This window comes from Heterodontus francisci, chromosome 31, assembly GCF_036365525.1.
Source record: "Heterodontus francisci isolate sHetFra1 chromosome 31, sHetFra1.hap1, whole genome shotgun sequence".
Lineage (NCBI taxonomy): Eukaryota > Metazoa > Chordata > Chondrichthyes > Heterodontiformes > Heterodontidae > Heterodontus > Heterodontus francisci.
In genome coordinates this window covers 28,149,529-28,177,161 of record NC_090401.1, presented here as the reverse complement: position 1 = coordinate 28,177,161, position 27,633 = coordinate 28,149,529, and the positions used below count along the sequence as shown (strand labels likewise).

At 41.2% G+C, this 27,633-nt stretch overlaps 1 protein-coding gene across 1 annotated transcript in view; it reads right to left on the bottom strand.

The window, feature by feature from the left end:
• Window positions 1–27,633, bottom strand: part of csmd2 (CUB and Sushi multiple domains 2) — a 2,056,060-nt gene that overhangs the window by 678,064 nt on the left and 1,350,363 nt on the right. Inside the window, exons 9-10 of the mRNA XM_068011193.1 lie at window positions 14,690–14,814; window positions 4,363–4,484 (exon numbers count right to left, since the gene is read on the bottom strand). Coding sequence (XP_067867294.1) covers window positions 4,363–4,484; window positions 14,690–14,814 — 247 coding nt within the window. The remainder of the gene's footprint in view (window positions 1–4,362; window positions 4,485–14,689; window positions 14,815–27,633) is intronic.

The window sequence follows — 27,633 nt, the reverse complement described above, 5'->3', positions numbered from 1 at the left end:
ATAAATATTGGCCAACACACTGGGGATAACTCTTCTCTTCAAAATAGTGCCAAGGGAGCTTTTACGTTGGCCCGAGCCGACAGATGGAGCCATACAAAAAAAATGACACCTCTGACAGTGCAGCACCCTTCAATACTGCACTGCAGTGTCAGTGTAGATTTTTATGCTCAAACCCTAAAGTGGGAGTTGAATCCGGAACTCTGTGACTCAGAGGCAACAGTGCTACCACTGAGCCAAGGATTTTTAGACTCCCTTTTTGTTACCAACTAATCTTTTCTCAAACTGTCTCTTTGCCATTCTTATATGCCTTTTTAAATTTCCCCCTGCAGTCTCTGTATTCTGTCTGGTTTTATTCTGTACCTGACAGTTGTCATAAAACTGTTTCGGTTTTCTTTTAACTTCTATTTCCTTTGTCATCATTTGATCACTAGCTTTAGATGCTCCATCTTTTCCTCTTTATGGCAATATGCTTGGTTTCTACCCAAACCATCTATGAGAGGATGTAGAAAGGCTGAAAAGAGATATAGAAAGGTTAAGTGAGTGGGCAACAAGATAGCAAATGGAGTATAATGTAGGGCAATGTGAAGTTGTTGACTTTGGTCATAAAAATAGAAATGCAGAATTTTTTTTAAAAGGTGTGAAATTGGTAAGTGTTGATGCTCAGAGAGACTTGGGGGTACTCGTACAAGGAATGCGCAAAGTTAACATGCAGGTGCGGCAGGCTATTAGGAAGGCAAATTGCATGTTGGCCTTTATTGCAAGGGGATTGGAGTATCGGAATAAAGAAGTCTTACTAAAATTGTACAGGGTTTTGATGAGACCGCACCTGGAAGAATTTGTGCAGTTTTGGTCTCTACATTTAAGAAAGGATATACTTGTACTGGAGGCAGTGTAGCGAAGATTTACTAAATTGGTCACTGGGTTGGGGGTTGTCCTATGATGGTAAGCTGAGCAAATTGGGCCTATATTCTCTGGAGTTTAGAAGAATGAGAGGTGATCTAATTGAGACATACAAGATTCTGAAAGGGTAGAAGCTGAGAGATTTTTCCCACTGGTCAGGGAATTTAGAACACAGGGACACAGTAGCAGGATAAGGGGACAATCATTCAGGACTGAGATGAGAAGAAATTACTATACTCAAGGGTTGTGAATCTTTGGAATTCTCTACCCCAGAGAGTTGTGGATGCTCCATCATTGCATACATTTAAGGCTGCGATGGATAGAGTTTTGGTCTTGCAGGGAATCAAGGGATATGGGGAGCAGGCAGGAAAGTGGAATTGAAGCCCAAGAATAGCCATGATGGTATAGAATGGCAGAGCAGGCTCGATGGGCCATATGGTCTACTTCTGCTCATATTTCTTGTATTCTTGTGAAGCCTGCCCTTGCTCATTTCTTGTTTTCCTGGTCAATATTTTTTTCCCACTCCATTGAAATTGGCTGTCCTCCAGTCGGTTATTTTCACCTTTTCTTTGTCCCTTTCCATAACTACTTTAAACCTAATTATGATCACTATTGCCCGGATGTTCTCCCCTTGAAATGCACTGGAATTCTTTTCCCAGAACTAGATGTTTGGGTAGAAACATATTGATTCTGAAAGTTCTCCTGTACACATTTTAGGAATTCTTCAGCCTCCTTGCCCTTTACTTCCCCAGTTTATATTAGGATAATTGAAGTCTCCAATAATTACTGCACTATTACTTTCACATTTCTCAGAAATTTGCCTCAGATTTGCTCCTCTATCTCAGTTTTACTATTTACTATTCTCCAGTAAACACCAAGCAATACAATAGCTCCTTTTCCGTTCCTTAACTGTAATCAATAGATTCAGTCCTTGAACCCTCCCTTTGTAGAACTGTAATATTATTTTTAATCATGACCGCCACCCACTTCTTTCTCCCTTCCCTATCCCTCCTGAATAACTTGTAGCCAAGATTGTTTAGTTCCCATTCCTGCCCATGTTTAAGCTAGGGCTCCATTACAGCCACTATTTCATAACCCCATGTAGCAACTTGTCCTTGTACATGTCAACCTTATTTTGATCACTCCTTGTATTAACACACATGCATTCCAACATTACGCTAGTCTGTTTTGCTTTTATTCTCTGTTTATCTTATGCCCATTTTACACTATTCTTCGTCCTGTTGCTGTTTGCCCTTCCTAGTTTCCTATGCTGCTTATCTCTCTTTTCTGCTTGTGTCCTTCCCACTGCCAAATTAATTTAAACCCTTCTTTGCAGCACTAGTTAACGACCCTGTGAGGACATTGCTCCCAGCTCTGTTCAGGTGCAACCTGTTTGGCTTGTACACATCCCAAAACTGGTCCCAATGTCCCAGGAATCTGAAACCCTCCCTCCTGCATCATTTACATTTTAAAATATTAATCTACAGAAAATGAAAAGAAATTCCATGCAACAAGTAGAATGCTTCAAAAGCTATCCATTATGAAATAATGTATGCAACAACTGTGAACAAAACAGATCAGAAGCAAAATACAGTGGATGCTGGAAATCTGAAACAGGTCTTATTGATGTCTCATGAATTCCTGCTAAATGAATAAATGTTGTAGAACACAAGCTATTCATAGAAAAGGAAATAATGGTGTTTACAGTATGATAAAAATTGCCAGGTTGATACATCAGATACTCTTGAGTAAGTAATACAATAAGGTGAATTCAAAGAGTTTGTGTCAAAAACAGTCATAGTAAGGTGTAAAAATGAAAAATGCATAAACAATCCTGCAGTGTTGAATAACGTGCAGCTAATTAGTATATGTAGGTCAATCACATCAGAGTGATTCAGTGCAAAAGCTTAGAAAGCTGACTGTAACCATGGGAATGCAAGTTAATTACTTTTGCAAGTACCACCCCCCTGATTAATGAATATTTATAACCATTTCAAGAAAAGGACAGATGAGTTTAGGGAGATGAGAGTTGAAGGCTTGTAGCTAGTGAAAAATGTCTTGATGTCAAGTGAAAAAGGAACAGTTTATATTGTTTGACCAAAGTGGCAGAAAAATAACTGATAATAATTGTACAATGATGGTTCAAACATTGTGCTGTTTTGACTATATTACAAAAATGGCAGTTTGCTGTAAGGTTAATGTAATAAAAGAAACATATCTATAAATGCCCCCCACAGACTGTGGCTCAATATAGTCTGTAACTTTATCAATGTTGATTGTTTAAAGCTTGCTTTCTTTCAATTTATTTCAGATAATTCAGCATTGTGTATAACATTAGATATGAAGAGATGATTTAAATAACTTACTATTGGGGGGATGGAATTGTTGCTTTAAAACTAAAGTTATTTTGAGATTGTAAAACAATGCGTGCGTGTGTGCGTGCGTGCGTGCGTGCGAGTTAGAGAGGGAGGGAGAGAGAGAGAGAGTTTGTATGTAAACATTGGCTGAGATCAGGGTAGTACTGGCCTGGGATGACCCGTTGTGGAATACTATGCTGCTGACATCTACTGTCAATGTCCCACATGAACAATTGTCACGCAGGTCAGATTGCACAGGGAATTTTCTGGTGATAGAACCATTCCCACCTAGGAATCAATACATTTATGAGAAGAGAAGGGGAGCATAAAGTCTGGCAGAACACAAAGGATGGGAGGGGACAGTGCCTGGGCAAAACAATGTACAATCACAATGGTTGAGACACATTTGGTGTTTTACAGTTGAATGCACACTTTTTGCAAGCACATAATCCAGGCTGACACTTCAGTCCAGTACTGATGGAGAATTGCACCTTCAGAGGTGCCATTTCTCAAATGAGACATTAAACCGAGGCTCTACTCGGGTGGACGTAAAAGATTCCACAGCAGGGGAGTTCTCCCCAGTGTCCTGCCAATTCTTATCCCTCAACCAACATCGCTGAAACAGATTATCTGTCCATAATGGCAGTGCTCTTTGTAGGGCTGTGCTGTGTGAAAATTGGTATTTTCTACATTCCAACATTGACTACACTTCAAACAGTAAAGCACTTTAGAACATCCTGAGGTCATGAAAGGCACTGTATAAATGCAAGTCTTTCTTCTCAACAGTAATGGAATTTGGAAGAAGGAACTGTGGAAGGGAAATCATTTTTTTTCCCCTTTATACTCCAAGAATAAAAATTGAAGTGGAATTTAGCATGAACTTTGTTACTTTCCAATATGAGCTGTTCAATGTTCCTTTGACTTTTTAAACTGTCACCAGGCTTTCGGAAAATGTAATTCTTTCTGGCAAAAACAAGCCTGCAAGTCAGCCAGTCATCAAGCAGTAACGGCTTCTCCAGGGATGGCGTATGGCTGGGGCAACAGGAGAAGACAACCTCGATTTGGGAGGGTAAAATGAAATGCAAGAGAAATGAAAGTAGCTTACCTTGTCAGGATCGGAGGCAGTAATCACCCAGACACAGTGTGCGTCGCTATCATACTGGACCGGGAAATTAGGGGATGAAATAACTCCTGTGGGACCATTCAAATGGGCGCCACATACTCGAGCTGTAACAAAAGAGGTTGAAACAGCTCAGAATACTGGAACTGTGCTCAATTAGTATGAAGAATTATTTGATGCTGTGAATGGAAGTATGCTTCTATATCATCAGAAATATCATTAAAGTCAGACATATAAAATTTACCATAAATTGACTCTCAATTTACTTCAGTTGAAAGACAATAAGTATAGAGTACGTGTGTGACTAAAGCAGGTGACAACTTTAAAAATAGATCTGATATATTTTCCAAGGCAATGGAAATGCTGTCAACTTCAACAATAAATGATGTTGCACATCTCATTAAATCTTTGCCCTCATTGCAATTATATCTTGCTGCTTTAAGACAAATAATTCCCAAAATCTAATCCCATTTCAAGGAGTTAGATGGGAGATTTTTCTGGTCCAAAGAGGAAATTAGTACAAATCACATGACCATTACTAATGAGAAAAGCTGTATGAATCTAGAGGAGCAATATGCAAGGTTTGTTCTTAGCACTATAAGTAGTTGTATGCATATATTATTGTATTGATAAAATAATCACTACCATTTTAGCCAGAATAGTCAGAAGGATAGGACATAGGTTCCAAAGAATAATTGAGCTTGTTTTAAACATTGGTGTGGTCCTGTTCAGAGTGCTATTTACAATGCTGGTTGCTTTACTACAATGCAGACAATCTAACTGTGGAGAGTGAACAGAGGAGGGCAATTAAACCAATGCTAAGATTTAGGCACCTAAGCTACTTACAGAGATTAAGAAAGCTAGGAAAGTTTACACTATAGAAAAGGCAGCTCAGCAGATACCTAATCAGAGTTTAAGAGGTATCGATAAACGGATCCTCACTAAATTGTTTGTCTAAACCAAAAAGTCTGCAAGTTCAAAAGAGGGAAAATGAACAGTTTAGATTCATCTCCTTCACACAGGAGTTAGGAATGTGCAGAACAGACTGACTAGAGGGACTATGCACATACATTCAAAATGGAACTGGACAGTTAGTTTTCTTGATGACAGAAGCAATTGAATCATAGAAAAGAGAGAAAGGCTGATTCTGCAATGCCTTACTTCTACCAGGGAACCACACAAGCAGGGAGCATATCAAGAGAAATTGCTGACATGCAGTCCGTGAATTCCCACCTATTAAAATTACTGACCCGAAAATCACAATCTGTATACTGACTTTCTCCTGCAATGCACTCCCCATGAATACTTGTTCCCAATGGAAGGATTTGATTGCAGAATCAGTACTTTTTAAGCTCTGGGACTGACCAGATGGACTCAATGATTTTTTTTGTAGTCCTGCATTCCTATCATTTTATTGGAAAATAGCAAAATTAGATCCTTTGTGCTGAACAGTTAGTTATGATTGATTACTCCCAATCACACCACAGAAACTATGTCAGTTTGGATGTGCATCCAAGATTCCATTCCTTTTCTATGCTGTTTATCATTGAAGCTCCATTAAGTGGAAGGCAAAGGCTGGGATTCTGTCTGTCATGTTCAGCAGTGACTTTTCCAACATTTGTACTTAAAAGGACAGCTATCAAGCAACATTTGTATTCTCTACTCATTGACAAATGACTTGCCCATTTTCAGTTCTCCATTTCAACTTAATTTTCCTTTTGGACTGTGAATTCTGAAGTTTCATCCTGCCAAGAATGAGACCATCTGTGATTATCCCTCCAGGTACCTGATATGAGCTGAATCAGCTTCTGTGGTGTGAATAAAACCAACCTCTCATAGTCCAGTCACAGACTGCAAGTATCACTTCCAGAATAAAGGGAAAATTAATTGTGTGGAGTAGAAGAAAATTAAAATAATTTACTATTCCTTCTTAGAACTCTGCCAGTAGCTTTTGGTCAAAGAGGCTTTGGATCAGGGAAGATTGAACACTTGTCAGTGTTGCTGGTGTCCCTCCACAAGGAACAGTTAACTGCATCTATTTCTGCTATTTAAATTTCAAAATATTGAATCAGAATAAAAAAGCAGCGATTGTAATTATTGCACTTCTTGAAAAAGAATCAAGTACAACTGACCAGAACAGAGCCAGATACGATATTAATTAGGCCAATGTGTGGAAAAATAACACCTTGATTCAGCCTATTTTCACATGAATAATTCAACTACACTCTATGACATGCACCAGACGCAATAACTTAAGCACAACTTATTTGCAGATAGAACTCAGGATGATGTCTCAGCAAGGAATTTGGAGAGAAACTAGTGAACAGCTCCAATCCATAGGAACCCGCTTGGGTTTGTTTAAATCTGTTTCCATTAGCTCCCCCAGGCCATCACCCCAATCCATATCATAGCTTTGTTGGGAATATCTATCTCGTTTTTCTCATCATGGAGAGCAGAATGGTCAGGAAATGGAGCATGCCCAAGGACATCATCAATGTGCTCATTTGAATAGGAAAGGAACCATTTCGTTACACAGATGACCCAGCAGAAATGGGCACCAATTACTTAAACCTCCAAATGGATTTATTCCTCTGATCAGGGTAAGAGATGTGTGCGTATGGAAAGGAGTAGCTTTTCATCTCAGGTAATGAGTGTCAAACACACCCAGGCCTGGCATATCTGGTAAGCTGAAATATTATAACTCACCCTAACAACAGAATATCCAGCTCCTTCATATTAAAGTGACCTTTTCAATTTTGTGCTGTGGGCTTGCATCTACTAATCACGGCACAATTAAGATGGATTTAATCAGTAGGATTTTAATGCCAACACAGAAACAAGTCTTATTGTCTCATCAGTTTGGTCCTTGCCTCAAACCAAAGTCCCTGATATGAGAGGGGAATTCTCCAACCCACTGAGCAAGCAAATCTGAAGTCAATTCTAAATTTGAGCTTTGAATCTTCAATCCAGGAACAACACATTCCAGAGTTTATAGATAGCAAACTACCGAGCAGAAAAATGTGTCTAAAAACAGTACAATTATTACTTTAGATTTGGCCAAATAAAATGGTCATTATCTTCTTCTTGCAGCTGATATTTTAAGCTTCTTGTGTTCCATTAATTAATTACCATTACCATGTAAGAAATGAAACATTTCTTCACAATAATTATGCATTTTTAGTGAGATACTTAAATATTAAAAACCTAGCTGTGGGATTAATTTGGTTTTGTTGTTCCTTCTACATCAGTAAGACTTCTCTCAAACCCTTTGCTTTAGGGTGAAAACACCTTCTCATTAACAAGAATTACTCCTCATCCACATGGTCATTAGCATTACTATTTAGTTGAGGTCCCATTGGAATAGTCTGTAATATCAATAAGTCTTAAAAGAAATTGTATAAGAGACAATGTAGTTCATTAGTTCTTTGAGCTAAAACATTACCTTCAAATATGAATTAAAGATGACCTTTCTAGATGAACCTTCTAATCACTATATCTATTTGTAGTAACTGTTCATGAAAACAGTCTATAATGACCATGTTTGGGAAGGAATTCAAATGATCTTTGTGGAATAAGTACCTCTGAATTCAAGTTCATTAACATTTTCCTGAGATTGCCATTAGACATTGGAGTGTCTCTAACAATACGCTTCAAGATGAATACGCAAGGACATTTTTTTTGGGTGTCAACAGCTAGGGTCAGGAAGGCAAACAATTTATTAACTGCAGAGTCCAGTGGGTGCACAATGATAGTTATGAGAAAATTACTTATTTGCAGATTGCTTTCTAACAGTCAGCTGAAGAGTAAAAACAACAGACTCAGTGGAAGGACTCTCATCTCCAAGTCAGAAAGTTATGGATTCAATCCCCAGTCCAGAGACTTGAGCACATAATCTGGGGTTGGCACTTCACTGCAGCTCTGTGAGAGGTTCCATCCTTTGGATCAGACTTTAAACTGACACCCCATCTGCTCTCTCAGGTAGACATAGAAGATCACTCAGCATGATTCAAAGAAGAGGCTGGGAGTTTTCACAGTGCCATGGCCAACATTTACTCCTCAACCAACATCACTAAAATCAATTATCTGGTCATTTATTTCATTGCTGTTGGTGGGTCCTTGTTGTGCACAAATGATATGCTGTGGTTTCCCGACAGCAGTGACAACACTTCAAAAGTATTTAATTGACTGTGAAGCACTTTGGGATATCCCGAGGTCATGAAAGGCACTATATAAATGTAAGTTTTATCTATTTGCAGAACCTTGGGAGCAGTTGACTTATTACTCAAATCAGCTGAGGAGGAAATTCAAGATAGAGCAGAGACAACAAAGTGAATATTTGCTGTAGAAATGTAGCTTAGACTCATCCACCTCTGTGTATATTATATATATATATCTCACAACCAATCATTAATTTTGCATTCTGCCATATGTTGTGTTATTGTTGTAGTAGTATCATAGGTAGGGCATTATTGATAAAGTCTTGGAGTCTAGATTAGGTCAACTAATAACTCTTTTATGATTTACACATCTCTATTTACACTCTCCTCAAGCTTTATCTCTAACTAGCATCCTTTGTGCTGCTACTCTCTTCTTCCAAAGCCATGTGATTGTTATATCATCATCACTACAGTGGGAGGGGTTGCTTTCACTGTTTCCAACATTAACCCTTTCAGGTCCTTATACTACATCTCCCCCCTCCACCCCCCGCCCCCCCCACCCCACCAAGTCTTCATCCATACATTTCCTTCAACATATATACATTCTTGGCTTTACCTACTACCCTTTCTCCCCACCTGCCCCCAAAGTCTCTGACTTCACAGATTTAGTCTGTTAGGAGATTTCATGACTCTCCCTGATCTTGTTCTAGTCTGAGTAGGATGATCAACAGTCTTCCTTGTAAGTCTGGATCACTGATTTGGTTGATTTCTATGAAGGATTGTAGTATTCTATTTGCTTCAGGTTTCTTCATCATCATCTGGGTCTTCCAAATGAATTATTGACTGTTGCATCTGGGGAATAGGGATAATCTTTCTTCTATTTCTATGTATGTTCCCTTCTGTTGTGTGTACCACATACAATCTCTGGTAGTTTTCATCGGTTTGGATTACAGTACCTTCCCTTTCTAGGTCATGTATCCATACCCTTTGATCTTCATTCAGTTTCAGTAAGTCTCTAACACAAAATCTTTTGTTATAATTTAGAATTTGTTGCCTTCTATAAGAGTTTTCCCGATCACTTACTCTTTCGTAGTCCTGGACATCCTGGAAGCAATTTTTTAGGCAACACAGGAAGTTGCATTCTTAGCTTCCTGCCCATCAGTAACTCTGTAGGTGATAGTCCACACATCAACAGTGTAGATCGATAAATTAGAAGTGAGGCTGGAAGGTCTTCATTCCTCTTCAATAAGGACTTTATCATTCTTACACCTCTTTCCGCTTCACCATTCGACTGTGGATAACGCGCTGAACTTGTGAGATGTTGAAATTCCATTCCTGTCGCAAACTGTGTGAAATATTCATTTGGAAACTGTGGTCCATTGTCTAACAGTACTTTGTCAGGGATACCATGTGTCACAAAGGTGTCTTGTAGAACTCTTATAACTGCTTCTGCTGCTGTTGAATATAACCTTCTCACTTATATCCACCTTGAAAAGTAATGAATGATGATTATGTAGGACTTTCCATTGAACATGAATAAATCCATACCTAGATGTTGACAAGGTCTGGTCGGATATTGAGTTTTTAAACAGAGGTTCACGCTGTTCTGGTCTTTGTATTGCACAGTTCTGGAGCAGATTTTCAATGTCTTTGGATATTCCTGGCCACCCCACCACACTGATGATTGTGTCCTTGCTCTGCACTTTGTTATTCCCATATGGCCTTGATGTCGACGTTAAAAGATATCCAATCTAAGTGAACTGGGAATGACTAGTCTGTCATTATAAACTCGTAAATTGCTGATGATTGTGAAGTATTTTCTATACTCATAGAAAGTTTTCATTGTCTTCCCACTAGGACGTTCTTTGTGGCCACCCTTGTGTGCAATACTGCCTTATACAATTACATTCTTCATCTCTTTTTTGGGCGTGATGAATTTCTTGTATTTTCTGTGTACTTTCCGGCCATTGTTGTGCTGTGTACTGTGAATATTACTCTATCTCATCTACAAAATTCACATCTTGTTGTGTTGGCTAATCTACCACTCTTGGTAGCGCATCAGTGGATGGTTGCATCTATCCCTTGACATATATGGTCTCATACGTATATCTCATCAATCTTAAATGAAATTTTTGGATTCTTGGAGGCATTTTTGTGATCTCCTTTTCATCCAACAAAGATATCAAAGGTTTATGGTCTGTCTTGATGGTGACTCTCAATCAAACAATATAAACAGAAAATTTCTCACATGCCCATGTGACGGCAAATACTTCTTTTTCAATTACCACATACCTTGTCTCTGTGTCGGACAAGATGCATAGTATATTGGTCTGTGAGAACCATCTGGTTGCTCCTGGAAAAGCACTTCCCCTAACCCCGTGGAGGAGGCGTCTGCAGCGATTGTTGTTGGTAGTGTAGGGTTATAGCACGCCAAGATGTCCATCAGTGTGAGCATTTCTTTAATCTTCTGGAATGCTTGTTCTTGATGTGAACTCAACACCACACTTGATCTTTTTTGAGAAGTTGTCTTAGCGGTTCTGTTACCTGTGCTAAACGAGGTAGAAATTTGGCAAATTGATTCACCATACTAAGCAATCTTTGGAGCTGCTGAGTGGAAGTAGGAGTCGGGAATTCTGTATTGGCTCATGTCTTCTGTATGTCTGCCATTATACCTTTACTGCAGACTATGTGTCACAAGCAATGGACTGATGTCTTGGAGAATTCACACTTCTTGTTCAATGTTAGCCCTGCCTCTGGGAAGCATTGTAAAACTGCTCAAATTCTTTGGTCACATTCCTCTACTGACCACCCATGTACCAGGATGTCATGTGACAAATAACTCCCTTGGGCCCTTCTAAGACCTTTCGAAGATCTCTGGCGTGCAAGTTATCCCAAATGGTAACCGAGTAAAACAAAGCTACCCGAATGATGTTATAAATGTGGTTAGTAATGTTGAGGTCTCATCTAAGGGTACCTGCCAAAACCCACTATTGACAGCGAGTTTGGTAAACATTATGCTGTGAGACAATTTTGCCAGGCTGTTATCCACTTTGGACATTGGGTGAATTTTGCGCGCCACTTATTTGTTAAGCTGCGTTAAATTCACACAGATAGGAAGAGTACCATTTTGTTTTGGGACTGGAACCATAGCCAAACACCACTCCTTTGGTATCATAACAGGATAAATGACTCGCATCCTGGTCATCTCTTCCAACTGGTCTTGAACTTGGTTCATCAACGAGTGAGGTGTCTTTCTGGGTGTAAAGAAACTCATTGGTCTGGCATCTTCTTTAAGTGTGATTCTATACTCTGTCTTCAGTCTTCCGAGACCTGTGAAAAGTTTCCGATAGTATGCTTGAAAGCAACTGTTTACCTGTGGCTGTTTGACTTTGACAATCTTCTTGATCAGAAGCAGGTCTAAGCACACTTTTCTGCTTAGGAGGGAAAATTCTTGGTTTTGCAACATGTATAGATAGGGTTTCCATTGTTTGTCTCCCTCTATATTGGATAGTTGCTTGAAGCTTACCCCTCACTTTCAGTTGAATCCCACCTGGACCATACAACTGTGTGCCTGCCAGTTGTAGGAAATGTCTCATCAACCATGGCTCTTGGTCTGACAGAACTGTGAAACTAGCACCTGTATCCAATTTGAAATTCATTAGGTGTCCATTTACATAAATGTCTGCTGTGCAAATTCCTTGATTCGGGTCATTAGTTTCTCCTAAGATATCTTCTGGTTCCCTTTCTGCTGGAGGTTGATGCACTTCATTCACTGCTTTTTGTGTGAAGGTCTTTTGCTTTGCGATTTTGAGTGAAGAGATCTTGCTCTGGCACATTTTTCCATAATGGTCTGTCTTTTTACAGTTGAAACATTCCGCTCTACTAGCAGGACACTGGTTCGGTCTGTGGGTCTTCCTGGCTCCATCGCCCTGGCACAGTTTTCCAGTGTCATGCACCTTCTCCCCTGTGCGTGTCTTCTTCTCTATAGATTGCCTCTCCATCTTTAGCTTCAAGAACTGTACAGTCATTGGATTTCTTCTAATCCAAGGCTTTGCTTCAGCCTGCAGAACGGCTGTGTTTTGTCTTTGGATTTCCGCCTGTTGTACCATCTGAATTGCCTTCTCAAGTGTATGGTCGCCTTTTGACTGTAAGAGATCTGATAAGACTCATCAGCTATTCTGACAACTATTTGGGCCCTTATCGGTTCCGCCTTCAATTCTTCATATCACATCCCTCAGCTAATTTGTAGAGATCATTTATAAAAGAATCTACGGATTCGCCTATCTTCTGCACTTGTTTGTTGAATTTCGAATCCATTTTGTTTTGCTAGGCTTTGTTAGGCTCTTTAAGGTGTTCCCCTTTCTTTTTAAATCATTTTGGCTTTAATGGAGGTGTTAGCACTCTTTATGGTGCTTTCCTGCACTTTCCAGGAGTTCCCAGGCTTTCTGTCTGTGGTCGTGGTTGCCGACTCTCGAGTCGCCTTTTCACTAGAGAGCGACCTCTCACACCAATTTTGCAACCCAGTGCGCCGTTGTCCAACAATGGCCCATGTTAAAATTCTCTCACCCAATTCTGGACCATCGCCCGGCACTGCGACTCGGAACCTGATCGCTGGATCTGGACATTTACTTGCAGACCACCACACTTCTGTGGTGCAGTCTGAATGCCCGCATGGCTGACTCACTGACTGTCCGCATCTTCTTCGGCTACGGAGCAGCTCTGGAGCTCTTTGCAGTCCCCTGACAAGATCTGCTGTTCTCTTGGCACTATTTCACAAGGTAAGGTGTTCTCAGTACTTTCTGGTTGTTTTAATCAGTGCCACCATGTTGTGTGTTGTTGTTGCAGTAGTAGTGTAGGGCGTTATTGAGAAAGTCTCCGAGTCTAGATTAGGTCAACTAATAAGGTTTTTATTATTTACACATCTCTATTTAAGCTCTCCTCAAGCCTCTCTGGCTAACATCCTTCATGCTGCTACTCTCTTCTTCCAAAGCCCATTACTATGTGACTGTTGCATCATTATCACTACAGTGGGAGGGGTTGCTCTCACTGTCTCCAACATTATCCCTTTCAGGTCCTTATACTACACTACTCTGTAGAGAATACAGATACAATTTAATCAATGTTATTTAATTCAAATTGACAGCAAATTTTTTTTTATTCTTTCATGGCAAGACCAGCATTTATTGCCCACCCCTAATTGCCCTTGACAACTGATGGGCTTGCTCAGCCATTTCAGAGGGCAGTTAAGAGTCAACCACATTATCGTGGGTCTGGATCTACATGTCGGCCAGACCAGGTAAGGACAGCAGATTTCCTTCTCTAAAGGACATTAGTTAACCAGAAGGTTTTTTTTTACAACAATCAATGACAGTTATATGGTAGCATTACTGAGACTAACTTTCAATTCCAGATTTTTTTATATTAATTAAATTTATTAATTAATTGAATTTAAATACCACCAGCTGCCATGATGGGATTTGAACCCATGTCCCAAGGGCATTAGCCTAGGCCTCTGGATTCCTAGCTCAGTGACATTATCATTATGCCACCGTCCCCCCCATGCCATTTTTGAGCACTAAATTTCCACTTTGCTGCATTGTCGATGATGCTCAATTTGTATTATTGGATCAGTCAATGTTTTCTGAAAGGGACAGCAACCTCCCTGTAGCTCAAAATGCAATGATTAAACAATAATTTGGATATTTAGTAGTGCTATTAGTGTGTGTTACAGTTGACCTTACTACAGCATTCTGTCAAGAGGTAAAAAATTTTAAAATCCCATCTTTCTGCATTAGTAAATTGTTGTATGGGTACACAATTGTCAAAACCAACTAAATAAACTTCAAAACATAACCCAGACTGTCACGACATTTAATTACAGCTAATTAGTAGCTGTTCACACATTTATACTTTCTCAACTTTAAATTTTTGGCAATTCTGAAGTAAAATTGCTTCTGCAGTTATTCTATTATGGCCACCCATCTACTCAAAATGATTAATTTTAACTCAATCCCCATTCCTTCAATCATACATTGACATGAAGGACACATCAAGTCACAGAAATGAAGGGATGAGGAAGAATAATGGTGCTAAATGACTGTGAAGGTGAAAGCTAGTCATCTGTTGCAGCATAGAAACTGTCAGTAATTTCTCACCTCGGCAGAATGGTCTGTGATCACTCCAAGCTGCAAACATGTCATTCATTCTCATACAGGTAATGCTTTTAGACCCTTGCAATTCATAGCCATCATCACATGAGAACTGCACACTGGATCCCAGTCTAAAAGGAGAGAAGGAAGCCGTCAGTTATTCAGAACATAAGGTATGAAAACATTGATATGCGATTTCACCTTGTTAGCCTAATGTACCACTATGTCATCTGCTGGAATGGTTCAATCATTTATAACTTACAATTTAAAGACAGGCTTTTTTTGGAAGCATGTTCTCATTAAAGTGGCAGATGGAAAAACTGAGGAATGAAGAATTCTTCCCTGTACCAAGTGATCATGTTGAGACATTTCAGTAGGTTGAGGTTTGTATCGTTTCCTCTACCCTGACCCAACTGTGCACCTCAAACCCATGTGCTATGCAAAAACTGTAAATATTGCGTGATAGATGACCTATCATTGCCAGATTTATAGCAGTTTCATTGAAGTGGGACTCATGTTTCCTTTGGTTTTGAAATTGGACATTCACTTGTCGAAGCCTCTCTCAGAACAGTCGGTCATTCTTTTGCCTGGGTTAGATAAACCACAGATTTTGGAGCTGAGGGTTGGTGATTTAAGGATGAAGATCAGCTATATTCAATTAAATCCAACAAAACAGCTTCTGCCAGTCTCACAGATAGAAACTGGAGCCAAACTAAACTGAACTAAAGGTTTAGTTGTCAACTTAACTTGGTCTGAGTTCAGTTTGGACACATACAGGGATGAAAGATCAGTATGTTAATGTAATGCACGTTTTCAATTTGGGAATCACATTCTACTATTTGCACATTAAGCTCTGGATCTCTTTTTCTCTGCAGGTTCAGGATGCCCACTTTAAAAATCCTCTGAATGAAGGTCACTGGAATTGGCACCTGATGAGTTATGGGTCTGACGGGGTTTCAGCTCAATGATTGTACACAAAGATGACTATATAGACATTTGTGAAGATTCAACGACTAGACACTGTTTGGAACTAATGCAAAGATAAGATACTGAGGATGCTGGAAATCTGAAATATAAACAGAAAATTCTGGAAATACTCAGCAGTTCAGGCAGCATCTGTGGAAAGAGCAACATATTTAACAGATTGGATGGGATGGGAATGGAGGTGGGGGGGCCCATAAAATTGCATGGGCAGGCGGGGGGGTGGGGAGGGGTTGCAGGGAAAAGTGTGGAGTGCTCATCACTTTGGAATTTAGTCCAGGGCGGGAAAGGCCAATTGAGGCCCTTTGGTGGCCACGAAGGAGCCTCTTCCTGCCACCAATGGTATTTTACCAATGGCTGGTGAGAGCCCCACCAGGTGGGTAGGTCATTCAGTAAAACAAGGTAGTCTCTCTGCAGGCTTGGTGGGGGGGCCTCTTCCGCAGGCAATCTGTGGCCCACGGAGGGCCCCCGGCAGCAAAGACCACCCCTCCAATAACAACACCTCCACCCTCAATGACCATACTCCCCCACCCGCCCTCACCCCACATGCCGGAGTCTGCCGGACTGGCCCCAATGACCTCGCCAGACTTATTCGGGGCTCCAGTGCTGGTCCTGGTCCCAGGCCTCATAGTACTAGCAGTGGCCACCACTCCCAGTGGTGCTGCTGATACTACTGAGCTGCTGGCCCTTTGATTGGCCGGCAGCTCTGGGAGGTGGGATTCCCGTCCTTAAAGGGCTGCAACCCCGACATCGGGTAGTTAATTGCCCAATAACTGTTACAGAGAGCCAGGCGAGTCTCTAAAGGGCTAAGGCGGGGTTCCCCATGCTTTTTGGGCCTGGTGTCGGGACCCCTGCCATCTCCATAAAATCCAGCCCAACATTTCAGGTCGGTGACCTTTCATCAGACTGGAAAATGTTACAGGTGTAACCAGTTTTAAGCAAGTAGAGGGGCAGGAAAAGGGGTAACTAAAGTTTGTAACTAGTTTATACCCAAAATGCACCACTGCACCTTCCTAAATGGGAACTATCCATTTTAATTCCCCAAAGGACACAAATTTAATAAGAGGCTTTACAGCTGCTTTGTTTTAATATCCAGTTGTGAAATATAAAACCTCATCCTAGCTTCATGACTCTCTCAATCTGTTTCAACGTTATATTTGAAACAAATGCTATCTATTATGTACTCCAGTTAGAAATAGAACACCCAATGGAGAACTGTGTGTGTTTTTCGCTGTGATAAAATGGTGAGGTATTAGCCATTGCTCTCTCGTGGAGCAGGGTTTGCAATCCACAATTCCCACAAAGAATACACTATTTAGATGCTTTTAAGAAAGCACTCTCTTACATGGTACAAAAGTAGTCTATATCCATCACTGCAGTGGGGCTATTGGTGCAGAACAGCACATGATAGAGGGGGGAAACTGACACCCTGAACATGTAATTAATGAACAAATGGCTTTACATATGATATTGTTGAAACATGAAACCTTCGCAACTGAAACACAGAAGCTCCTTAGGTAAAAGTGAGCCTTGCACAGATGGGGAAAAAAAGCAAAATGACACTAAAGTTTAACTTTATCTGGGTGATATTTTAATATTCAACTAAACTTTATGTTTTGTTTGTGATGACTGAGTGAATGGGAGAAGAAGGGAATGGAGAACATTGGAAAATAACGAATGCAAACCAATCACTTTTTGTCCATCAGATTTTCCAGCCCCCATTCATGATTTGACACTGGAGCAGTAAGACCACTGATATTGCATTGCTGGCAAAGCAACACCATCTCCAAGGTCCCCCAGCACTGTTGCAACATTGATGCGTGTACAATCAGCGTATTCCCAATCTATAACATAAGATCACATTTTATAACCATTTTCTTTCTTTTCTGAACTGCTTCAGTTTTTGGACAGAAAACTAGCCTCATCCCATCAATCTTAGGGATCTTGGTTTGAACAATCTAGGAGTGTCCCCTTTATTCTTACATCTATTGTACCTACAGATCTTAGACAATGTCTCCCACCTGCTCCCAGTTACTGCCCATCTTTACTAAGATTACAAGTGCAAAAGGATGCTCATACTTGCAGAGAAGGAATGAGCCAATCTATTTGCAGGTAACCAACATTGGAACTATTTATTAATCGGCACATTGCAATGAATGGTAATCACAAATGTAGATCTTCATTGACCTCTCCTGGATCTTTGTCCCTCATGATTGGCAGTTCACTTTCCCTACCCAATTCCCAACCCTGCATAAACCAAGGGCAGTAACAATGAGAACCCTTTGTTATTTGAATAGATTGCCATGAACCTTTCAAGTGTCTGCATATATGCTTCCCTAATTTTCCAAAAGATAGACAAATCAACACTTTGGTGAGATGAGACAAGATATAAATTGTGTTACGACCGACCGCTCCAGTCAAAGCCCCCAATCAAAATAAATGATTCTGATTGTGGTGGGAGAAAAGCATTGTTAATTCAATCCCATCCCTCCACAGATTGCCTAACATATCATTTTAAACTTTCCAAATTAAAGAAAGACCCAGCCAAATTGTACCATATATTGAGGCTAACTAAACCAGGTGTCTTTTAAATCAACAAATTAACTGTCTAATTAGAAAAACTAAATTCTTAAACACAATGAAGATATAAACAACATTTAAAATAGAAAAAGAGTCCTTGCAAATTTACACTCCTGCCACAGGTGAAAAAGTCCAAGGTTGCTTGAAGTCCTCACAGCCATCCGATGGGGAGAAAAAGAAAAGGTCCTCCAACAGTAGAACAGTCCGTAGTCTAACTCCAGCAGCAAGTGATGCTTTCCTTCGCCAGCGATGAATTTCCACAATTAACGACTTGCAAACACTTTTTAAATGAATCAATTTGGCTTTAGAATTTTTGAGCGATAAAAGATTGTCAGAGTTTAACTTCCCTTCCTTCAATTCAAATTATCAGAGATCTGTTTTGGCTTGACTTATTTTAGAATTTTGATAGATAATAAATAAACAGACAAAATTCTCTTCCTTCAGTTTAAATGGTCTGTTTCTCCTTTCAGGTGCTAACACACAGCTGTCTCTCTGTTTCTCCAGCTAGAACAGACTGTCTCAATTAAAAAGCCAGTTTAAAAGATAATTGCAACATTGTATATCCAGTCCTGGGTCTCTGAGTGGCTAACCAGGATGTATTCTTTGAAGTTAATTGGTTCCCTGTCTGTGTGCTTGTATCTAAGGGCAACAAAAATGCACTTTCTCTAACTCCTGAGGATTGCTGGTTCTTAAAGCAATATGGCTCCTTTGTGGTTTTAAAGATACAGCACATATTTCCCAGAGGAAAAAAAAAAGGATTATGACAATTGTTAAGCAGCTTTATTTGATCGTCAGTAAGTACACAGACAGAGTAATTAGTATGAAGCAAATCACACCAAACTTCAACCCACTTCACCGAAAAGGATAATAAAAAAATAATGCACAGTGTCCCAGTCAGCTGTCCAAGAAAGACTTTTGGTAAACTCAATCACCAAAAAGTTAACACAAATTGGTCTGTCGATTGTTTCTTGACAAGGACTTCTAGGACAGGTTAATCATTTTATTTCAACATTATCGAAGAGAATGATTTTTTGGAGGTTAGTTGAGTATTAGAGTCCCATCTCTGCAATCCTGTCGATGAGTCTCTGCAGACACTCTTCAGTGTGAGATGTTAATGCAGCATCGTCAGTAAAGAGGAGTTCCCTGATGAGGACTTTGCGTACTTTGGTCTTCGCTCTTAGACGGGCAAGGTTGAACAACCTGCCACCTGATCTTGTGTGGAGGAAAATTCCTTCTTCTGAAGACTTGAACGTATGTGAGAGCAATCCCAAACAGTGTAGGTGCAAAGACAAAGCACCGAATTTGGCCTAACCATCAGCCTCAAGAAAACGAACATCATGGGACAGGACGTCAGAAATGCCCCATCCATAAATATCGGTGACCACACTCTGGAAGTGGTTCAAGAGTTCACCTACCGAGGCTCAACTATCACCAGTAACCTGTCTCTCGATGCAGAATTCAACAAGCGCATCGGAAAGGCTTCCTCTGCTATGTGCAGACTGGCCAAGAGAGTGTGGGAAAATGGCGCACTGACACAGAACACAAAAGTCCAAGTGTATCAAGCCTGTGTCCTCAGTATCTTGCTCTACGGCAGCGAGGCCTGGACAACGTACGTCAGCCAAGAGCGACGTCTCAATTCATTCCATCTTCACTGCTTCCGGAGAATCCTTGGCATCAGGTGGCAGGACCGTATCTCCAACACAGAAGTCATCGAGGCGGCCAACATCTCCAGCATATACACCCTACTAAGCCAGCGGCGCCTGAGATGGCTTGGCCATGTGAGCCGCATGGAAGATGGCAGGATCCCCAAAGACACATTGTACAGCGAGCTCGTCACTGGTATCAGACCCACCGGCCGTCCATGTCTCCACTTTAAAGACGTCTGCAAATGCGACATGAAGTCCTGTGACATTGATCACAAGTCGTGGGAGTCAGCTGCCAGCGATCGCCAGAGCTGGTGGGAAGCCATAAAGGCGGGGCTAAAGCGTGGCGAGTTGAAGAGACTTAGCAGTTGGCAGGAAAAAAGACAGAAGCGCAAGGGGAGAGCCAACTGCGAAACAGCCCTGACACCCACTTTTATCTGCAGCACCTGTGGAAGAGTCTGTCACTCTAGAATTGGCCTTTATAGTCACTCCAGGCGCTGCTTCACAAACCACTGACCACCACCAGGCGCTTACCTATTGTCTTTCGAGACAAGGAGGCCAAAGACTAGACTAACAGTCCCATCTCTAATTGCTTGTCCACCCATCAGTTTTTTGTTTCTCTACACCCAGGCCATCTGCTTTAGTGGATGACATGGATGATGGTAAACTATTGTTATACTTTTGCAATTTTGGGTGTGCATCAAGAAAAAGGACTTCCTGTGGAATCTATAATATTAGGAGAGAAGCAATCCTTTAATGCTTTAAACAGTATTAAAAAAAATACTTTGAGTAGACCTCTGTGCAGGCATCTAAATATATGACTTAGTCTGCCAACTGTACATTACAATGCACATCTGAGACCAGTATAAATAACGCCTTAGATGGCATGTCATGAAACAGAACCTGTTTAAATCTTTAAAGAGGAATGTCACTATAAATAGCATTCACTTGGTGGTAGTGCTATTGCCTCTGAGCAAGAAAGTTGCAGGTTCAAGTCTCACTGCAGCACTTGAGTACATAATCGAACATACAACCCAGTACAGAGGAAACAGAGATATTCAAACAAGGCTCCCTCTGAGATAGATGTAAAGGATCCCATGGCAATGTTTGAAAAAGTGCAGGGATCGTCAGCCAACCGTTCCAAAAATACATTATCTGGTCATTTACCTCCATTCTGTTTGTGTGAGCTTGCTGTGTGCAAATTGGTTGCCTTGTTTGCCTTCAATACAACAGCAATGACATTTCAAAAATATTTCATTGGCAGTGAAATTGCTTTGGGACCTCAATCCTCAAAATGTGAAAGGTGTTATATAATTGCAAGTTTCTTTCTTTTGTTGTTTCCTGTCTGAACATTTCTGGGATCTTTTGTGAACCTGTCTGAAGTGCTAAATGTTTCATGAGGCTGCACTTCATTTTGTTAGTCCATCCAAAAGCCTTCATAAAGAGACACATCTTTGGAGTACATAAGGCCAAACAATATTACAGCCTGCTGTCGACAAAGAACAAGAATCTGGAAACCAATTAATTTAGATGCAAGGACCTTTACCCTCCTCACTTCCAATTCGAAAGTTGGAGAATACAACACTGGAAAGAACTCTTTCATCTACCAATAATGTTTTCCCCAATAAAACGGAGAACGTTGATCAATACAGTATCACATTATATACTTTATGCATTTAAACCAAATCAGGGTTAAAAATATGAATGTTCTGTTTACCTCAAATAAGGCTGGTTCAACTTTGTTTCTTTCTTTAAAATGAGACAGAATAACTAACTTTAAAATTTCAAATTGAATGTATAAAAGCTGCATGCAATAGGTATAAATTCTACAACTGTCTCTCCATTTCATTATTGTTGGGCAATATTATGGAATGCCTGGAATTCTACATCAAGGGCAGTATCTTTCTTCTTCAAAGGAATTTAAAGGTTAAAAGTCTGAAACTTTCTGTTGTAACAGTTCTGACTGGACTTCTGAAAGCTGTTTAGATTCAGACTTTCATCACTATTTTCCACATATATTTCACATGAAACTTTCCACCTCAGGCAAGATATTGTTTTATTCCAAAAGAACAGCTGGTGGGAGCTCTGAACTTGAGCCTTTACTTTAACGGCAGAACTTACTTCTTTGTTAACCTCGGGGTATCCTAAAGCACTTCACAGATAAGGAATAACTTTTACAGGTAAAAGCAGTGCAACGTGCATACAGAAATGTCCCACAAACAGCAAATCATATAAGTGGCCAGTTAATCGGCTTCCATTGGTGGGAGGTAAGGGAGGAATGTTGGCCAAAGCACCGGGTGAGCTCCCTACCCCTCATTGAATAATGCCATGGGGTCTATTACATCTAACTGAACAAGCTGATGGAGGCTTGGTTCAAGATTTCATGCAGTTAGTTGCCAGCCAATATATAAAATCTAGTTAATAAAAGTATGAAATTCTGGAAATACTCAGCAGGTCAGGCAGCATCTGTGGAGAGAGAAACAGAAGTCAATGTTTCAGGTCAACGACCTTTCACCAAAACTGAGAAAAGTTAGAAATGGAATAGGTTTTAAGCAAGTGAATGGGGGGAGGGTAGAAAAAGAACAATAGGGAAGGCCTGTGATAAGGTGGAAGGCAGGAGATATTAAATGACATCATCTTCTGATGATGCAATCTTCCATACCAGTGCTTCTGATAAGTCTTCCTTTTTCCTCAACCGAGGGTCCCCCCTCATCGTGGTTCACAGGGCCCTCGGCTGCATCATTCCCATTTCCCGCTCTTCTCCGCTTACTCCTTCCCCTCCCTCTCAGAACCGTGAGAGGGTTCCCCTTGGCCTCACCTATGATCCACCAGCCTTCGTATTCAACAGATCATCCTTCACCATTCCCACCACCTCTAGTGTGGTATCACCACCAAATACATCGTCCCTTCCTGTCCCCTTTCAGCATTCCGAAGGGACCATTCCCTCGGCACTCTTCAATCACCCCCAACTGCCCCTCCCCTTCCCATGCCACCATTCCACTGCAAGCGGAGGAGATACAACACATGTCCTTTAACCTCATCCCTCCTCACCGTACAAGGCCCCACATGGTCCTTTCAGATGAAACAATGATTTATCTGTACTTCTTACAATTTAGTATACTGTACTCACTGCTGACCCAATATGGTCATTGGGAGACGAAACCCAGATTAGGTGACCACTTTGCGGAACACTTCCATTCAGTCTGCAGGCTTAACCACGAGCTTCCGGTTGCCTGTCATTTTTATTCTCCACCTTGGTCTCATGCTGACCTCTCTGCCCTCGGCCACCTGCAGTGTTCTAATGAAGCTCAACGTAAGCTCGAGGAACAGCACCACATCTTTTGATTAGGCACTTTTTAAAAATTCTTTGCTGTGATTTGAGCGGTGCTGGCAAGACCAACACTTGTTGCCCATCCCTTATTGCCCTTTTCTTGAAAAGCTGCAGTCCATTTGGTGTAGGTACACCACAATGCTGTTTGGAAGCAAGTTCCAGGTTTCTGATACAGTGACAGTGATGGAACGACGATATAGTTCCAAGTCGGAATAGTGAGCGGCTTGGAGGGGAATTTTCAAGTGGTGGTGTTGCCATGCATCTGCTGCCCTGGTCCTTCTAGGTGGTAGAGGTCACAGGTTTGAAAGGTGCTGCTGAAGGAGGCTTGGTGATTTGCTACAGTGCATCTTGCATATGGGACACACTGCTGCCACTGTGCACCTGTGCTGGGAGTGAAGGTTTGAGATGGTGGATGGGGCGTCGATCAAGCTGGCTGCTTTGTCTTGAATGACATTGAGATTCTTGAGTATTGTCGGAGCTGCACTCATCCAAGCAAGTGGGGAGTATTCCATCACATTCCTGACTTGCGCCTTGTAGATGGTGAACAGGCTTTTGGAGAGTCAGGAAGTGAGTTACTCACTGCAGAATTCCCAGCCTCTGACCTGTTCTTGTAGCAACAGTATTTATAAAGGCTGGTCCAGGTAAGTTTCAGGTCAATGGTAACCCCCAGGATGTTGATGTTGGGGGAATTCAGTGATGCTAATGCCATTGAAAGTCAAGGGGAGATGGTGATTCACTATTGTTTGAGATGGCCATTGCCTGGCACTTGTGTGGTGTGCATGTTACTTGCCACTTATCAGCTGAAGCCTGAATGTTGTCAAGGTCTTGCTGCATGTGGACACAGACTGCTTCAGTATCTGAGAAGTCCCGAATGGTACTGCACACAGTGCAATCATCAGCAAACATCTCCACTTCTGACTTTATGATGGAGGGAAGTTCATTGATGAAGCAGTTGAAGATGGTTGGGACAAGGACTGAGGAACTCCTGCAGTGATGTCTTGGGGCTTAGAAGATTGGTCTCCAACAATCACAATCATCTTCCTTTATGCTAAGTATCACTAACCAGTGGAGGGTTTTCCCCAGATTCCCATTGACTTCAATTTTGCTAAGGCTCCTTGTTGCCACGTTCGGTCAAACACTGCCAGGATGTCAAGGCAGTCACTCTCACCTCACCTCAAATTCAGCTCTTTTGTCCATGTTTGGATCAAAGCTGTACTGATGTCAGGAGCCGAGTGGCCGTAGTCAAATTGAGCATCGTTGAGCAGGTTATTGCTGCATAAGTGCTGCTTGATAGCATTGTCAACAACACCTTCCATCTCTTTGCTGAGGATCGAGAGTAGACTGACAGGGTGGTAGCTGGCCATATTGGTTTTGTTCTGCTTTTTGTGGACAGGACATACCTGGGCAATTTTCCACATTGTCGGGTAGATGCCAATGTTGTCACTGTACTGGAACAGCTTGGCTCGGGGTGTAGCTAGCTCTGGAGCACAAGTCTTCAGTACTACTGCTGGGCTGTTGTCAGGACCCATAGCCTTTTCTGCATCCAATGCCTTCAGCCGTTCCTTGATATCACAGGGTGTAAATCGGCCGAAGACTGGCATCTGTGATGCTGGGGACCTCCAGAGGAGGCAGAGGTGGATCATCCACTCAGCACTCTGGTTGAAGATGTTCGCAAATGCTTCAGCAGTTTCCTTTGCACTGACATGGTGGGCTCCCCCATCATTGAGGATGGGGATGCTTGTGGACCATACTTCTCCGGTTAGTTGTTTAACTGTCCACCACCATTCACAATTGGATGTTGCAGGACTGCAGAGCTTTGATCAGATTTGTCGGTTGTGGGATCACTTTGCTCTGTCCATCAAATGCTACTTTCGCTGGTTACAGCCTTCCAGACTCAAAATTGAGTTCCACAACTTCAGATGTAATCTCGGTCCCCATTTTGTTTCCTTTTTCTTTATAGGTTTCAGTTTCACTCTCATTTTTCATTTGTTTTTGCTTTGGAATGACAGCTTTTCAACATACTGCCATTGACACCTCTTCTAGACGCTTCTTTTGTTTCTTTACTTGTCCCATTAACATTCCCTTTGACTCTGCACCACCAACTCTTTTGTAATTTAATATCTCCTGTCTTCTACTCTATCACAGACCTCTTTTATTCTTTTTCCACCACCCCTCCTTCCACTTGTTCAAAACCTATGACATTTCCAACTTTTCCCCATTACTAATGAAAGGTCATTGACCTGAAACATTTACTCTGTTTCTTTCACCACAGATGCTGCTGGACCTGCTGTGTATTTCCAGCATTTTCTGTTTTTATTTCAGATTTGCAGCATTCACAGTATTTTGCTTTTATACAAAATATCGTTTTTTTATATTTTAGCATATGCCTAATATTTTTCGTTCTATATTTTATTAACATATAAATAGATTCTATTTCTCTGAAGAGTAATTTATTTCAATCAGGTGATTGTTAGGTCCGGGCTACATTAAGGGCAGAGAGATATGTGGATTTCACATTGGAAGGGATGTAAGCCATTTACAGTAATCACCAAAAAGTAGTTTGAATGAGAAAATGGTGTCCTGAAACCTGACATTGTAATAATTATTTGTATATTCATGACATGTTTTCATCCAGGACTCCTATTTTTCCTTGAAAAGAGTGGGATATGTCCCATTCCTTCAATCACTGGCAGGTGAAATTTAAGTTTATTGGCAAAAAGGAGAGAGATAAGATTGATGCGAAGGGACTTACATCAGTAAACTTTACCAATCTCTTCTCCAGAAATGGAATATGGACTTGGCAAATTCCTGGCAATTATGCTTTTTGTCAAACAGTTCCACAGAGTGTGTCATCTGGTCTCACTGTAGTTTTAAAAATCCATCTGTTAGGCTGGGGTGCGAATATTTTGCTGGCAACATAACATCTTCCAGATAAGCAATCAATCTGAGTTTTTATAGCCAGTGTATTATGAGGAGTGGCTTTGTTGGATTGGAATAAATGTTTGCCCTGCCATCATGTGTCTCTGCCAGTAGCTCAAACGTTCTTTCAGAAAGACTCTGCAATGGCTCCCCAAGTGAAACTACTGAGTAGCTGATCCATCCAGAACAGCAAATATCCAGGTTTAGTTCCTGGTCTGTGGCGAGCCAGGTGATCTCAATTGGGGCAACAGTTGATGTTATGTCTCCTGGTTCCCGTAAGTTAGAAATGATCACTGTTTAGGTTTAAAAATATGGAGCTCTTTGTTTATTTCAATCAGCTTCCATACTACTTGGCAAGAACTGCCCTGGAGAGGTGCAGTGTTATATATCATATGACTGCAGTACAGCAGTGAAATGTGACCCCCGGAACACACTACACATGACAATTAATTCCTAGCTCTTTACAAATAATACAACAATATATAACAGTTGGAGAACTACAATTGGCCTCAGTGTGCCTTGGTTAGACAGAGGAATATCATGCAGGTTTCTTTTCCCACTGCATGTAGATGGGCATTAGGTAAGGAATGGATTGGGCTCAGCTGTGATGCACCTATTGCTAAATAACCTGATGGCACTGTGGCCCTGGTATGATTAGGGAAGTGGGGAGCACATGCAAAACCTGGAAAGGCCTGGGACATAAAGGCCTTCCATGTCTTAATGGCAAGGCCTCATTTGAATAACAAGCTGCAGTCTCCTGCCTGACAGCTGACAGTTTATGGGAACTTAAGTTCAGGGTGCAATTGGGAGGGAAAGGGTAATGCTTTAGATGGGTGGGGAAGTGGGGAAATCTGGCCATGATTCTGGAGGGGGTTAGCAAGGGAGGCCCCTGAAGAGAACCTGAAAAATAAATGTTGAACTAACCTTTGGGGCCTCCTCTGGTACAGGATTCAGCTCCTGGCAGGTTCTGCCTGATGAGGGAGGCAACATTGCCCTCCACCACCCAGCTCAGGCCTCAGGTTTATATTGCATGTCAGGTCCTGCTGGCATCATTGGACCCGATCTGCATATTTAAAACAGGACCCCGCTTCCTGAGGGCGCCCTGCCCACCTGCTCAAAAGAGTTGGTTAATATGGGGCCAAGGCAGGAAGAAAGCAAGATTGGTGGGTCTAAGCGGCTTCCATTATTTTAACTGGTTCCCCACCCTGTTTCTGCCAGTTGCGGGCAGTTAAATCAGGATCTCACTGTCTAGGTTCACATAGAACTTGATGAGGTACCAGTCTCCAGCAATCCATCCCCCAGAAAGAAGCAAATAGCTTCAGGAGATAACATTGCTGGCAACAGGAGGAAAAAAAATCTTTGAAAATAGAGGCAAGGTATTCTGAACAATCTGAATAACAGCAGCATAATTAACTAAAATCAAATCAACATTTGTGAACGACTAGAAAATTACTTTCTGTTCTAATTATTTCCGTTTGTTTTTGAAAAATATATGC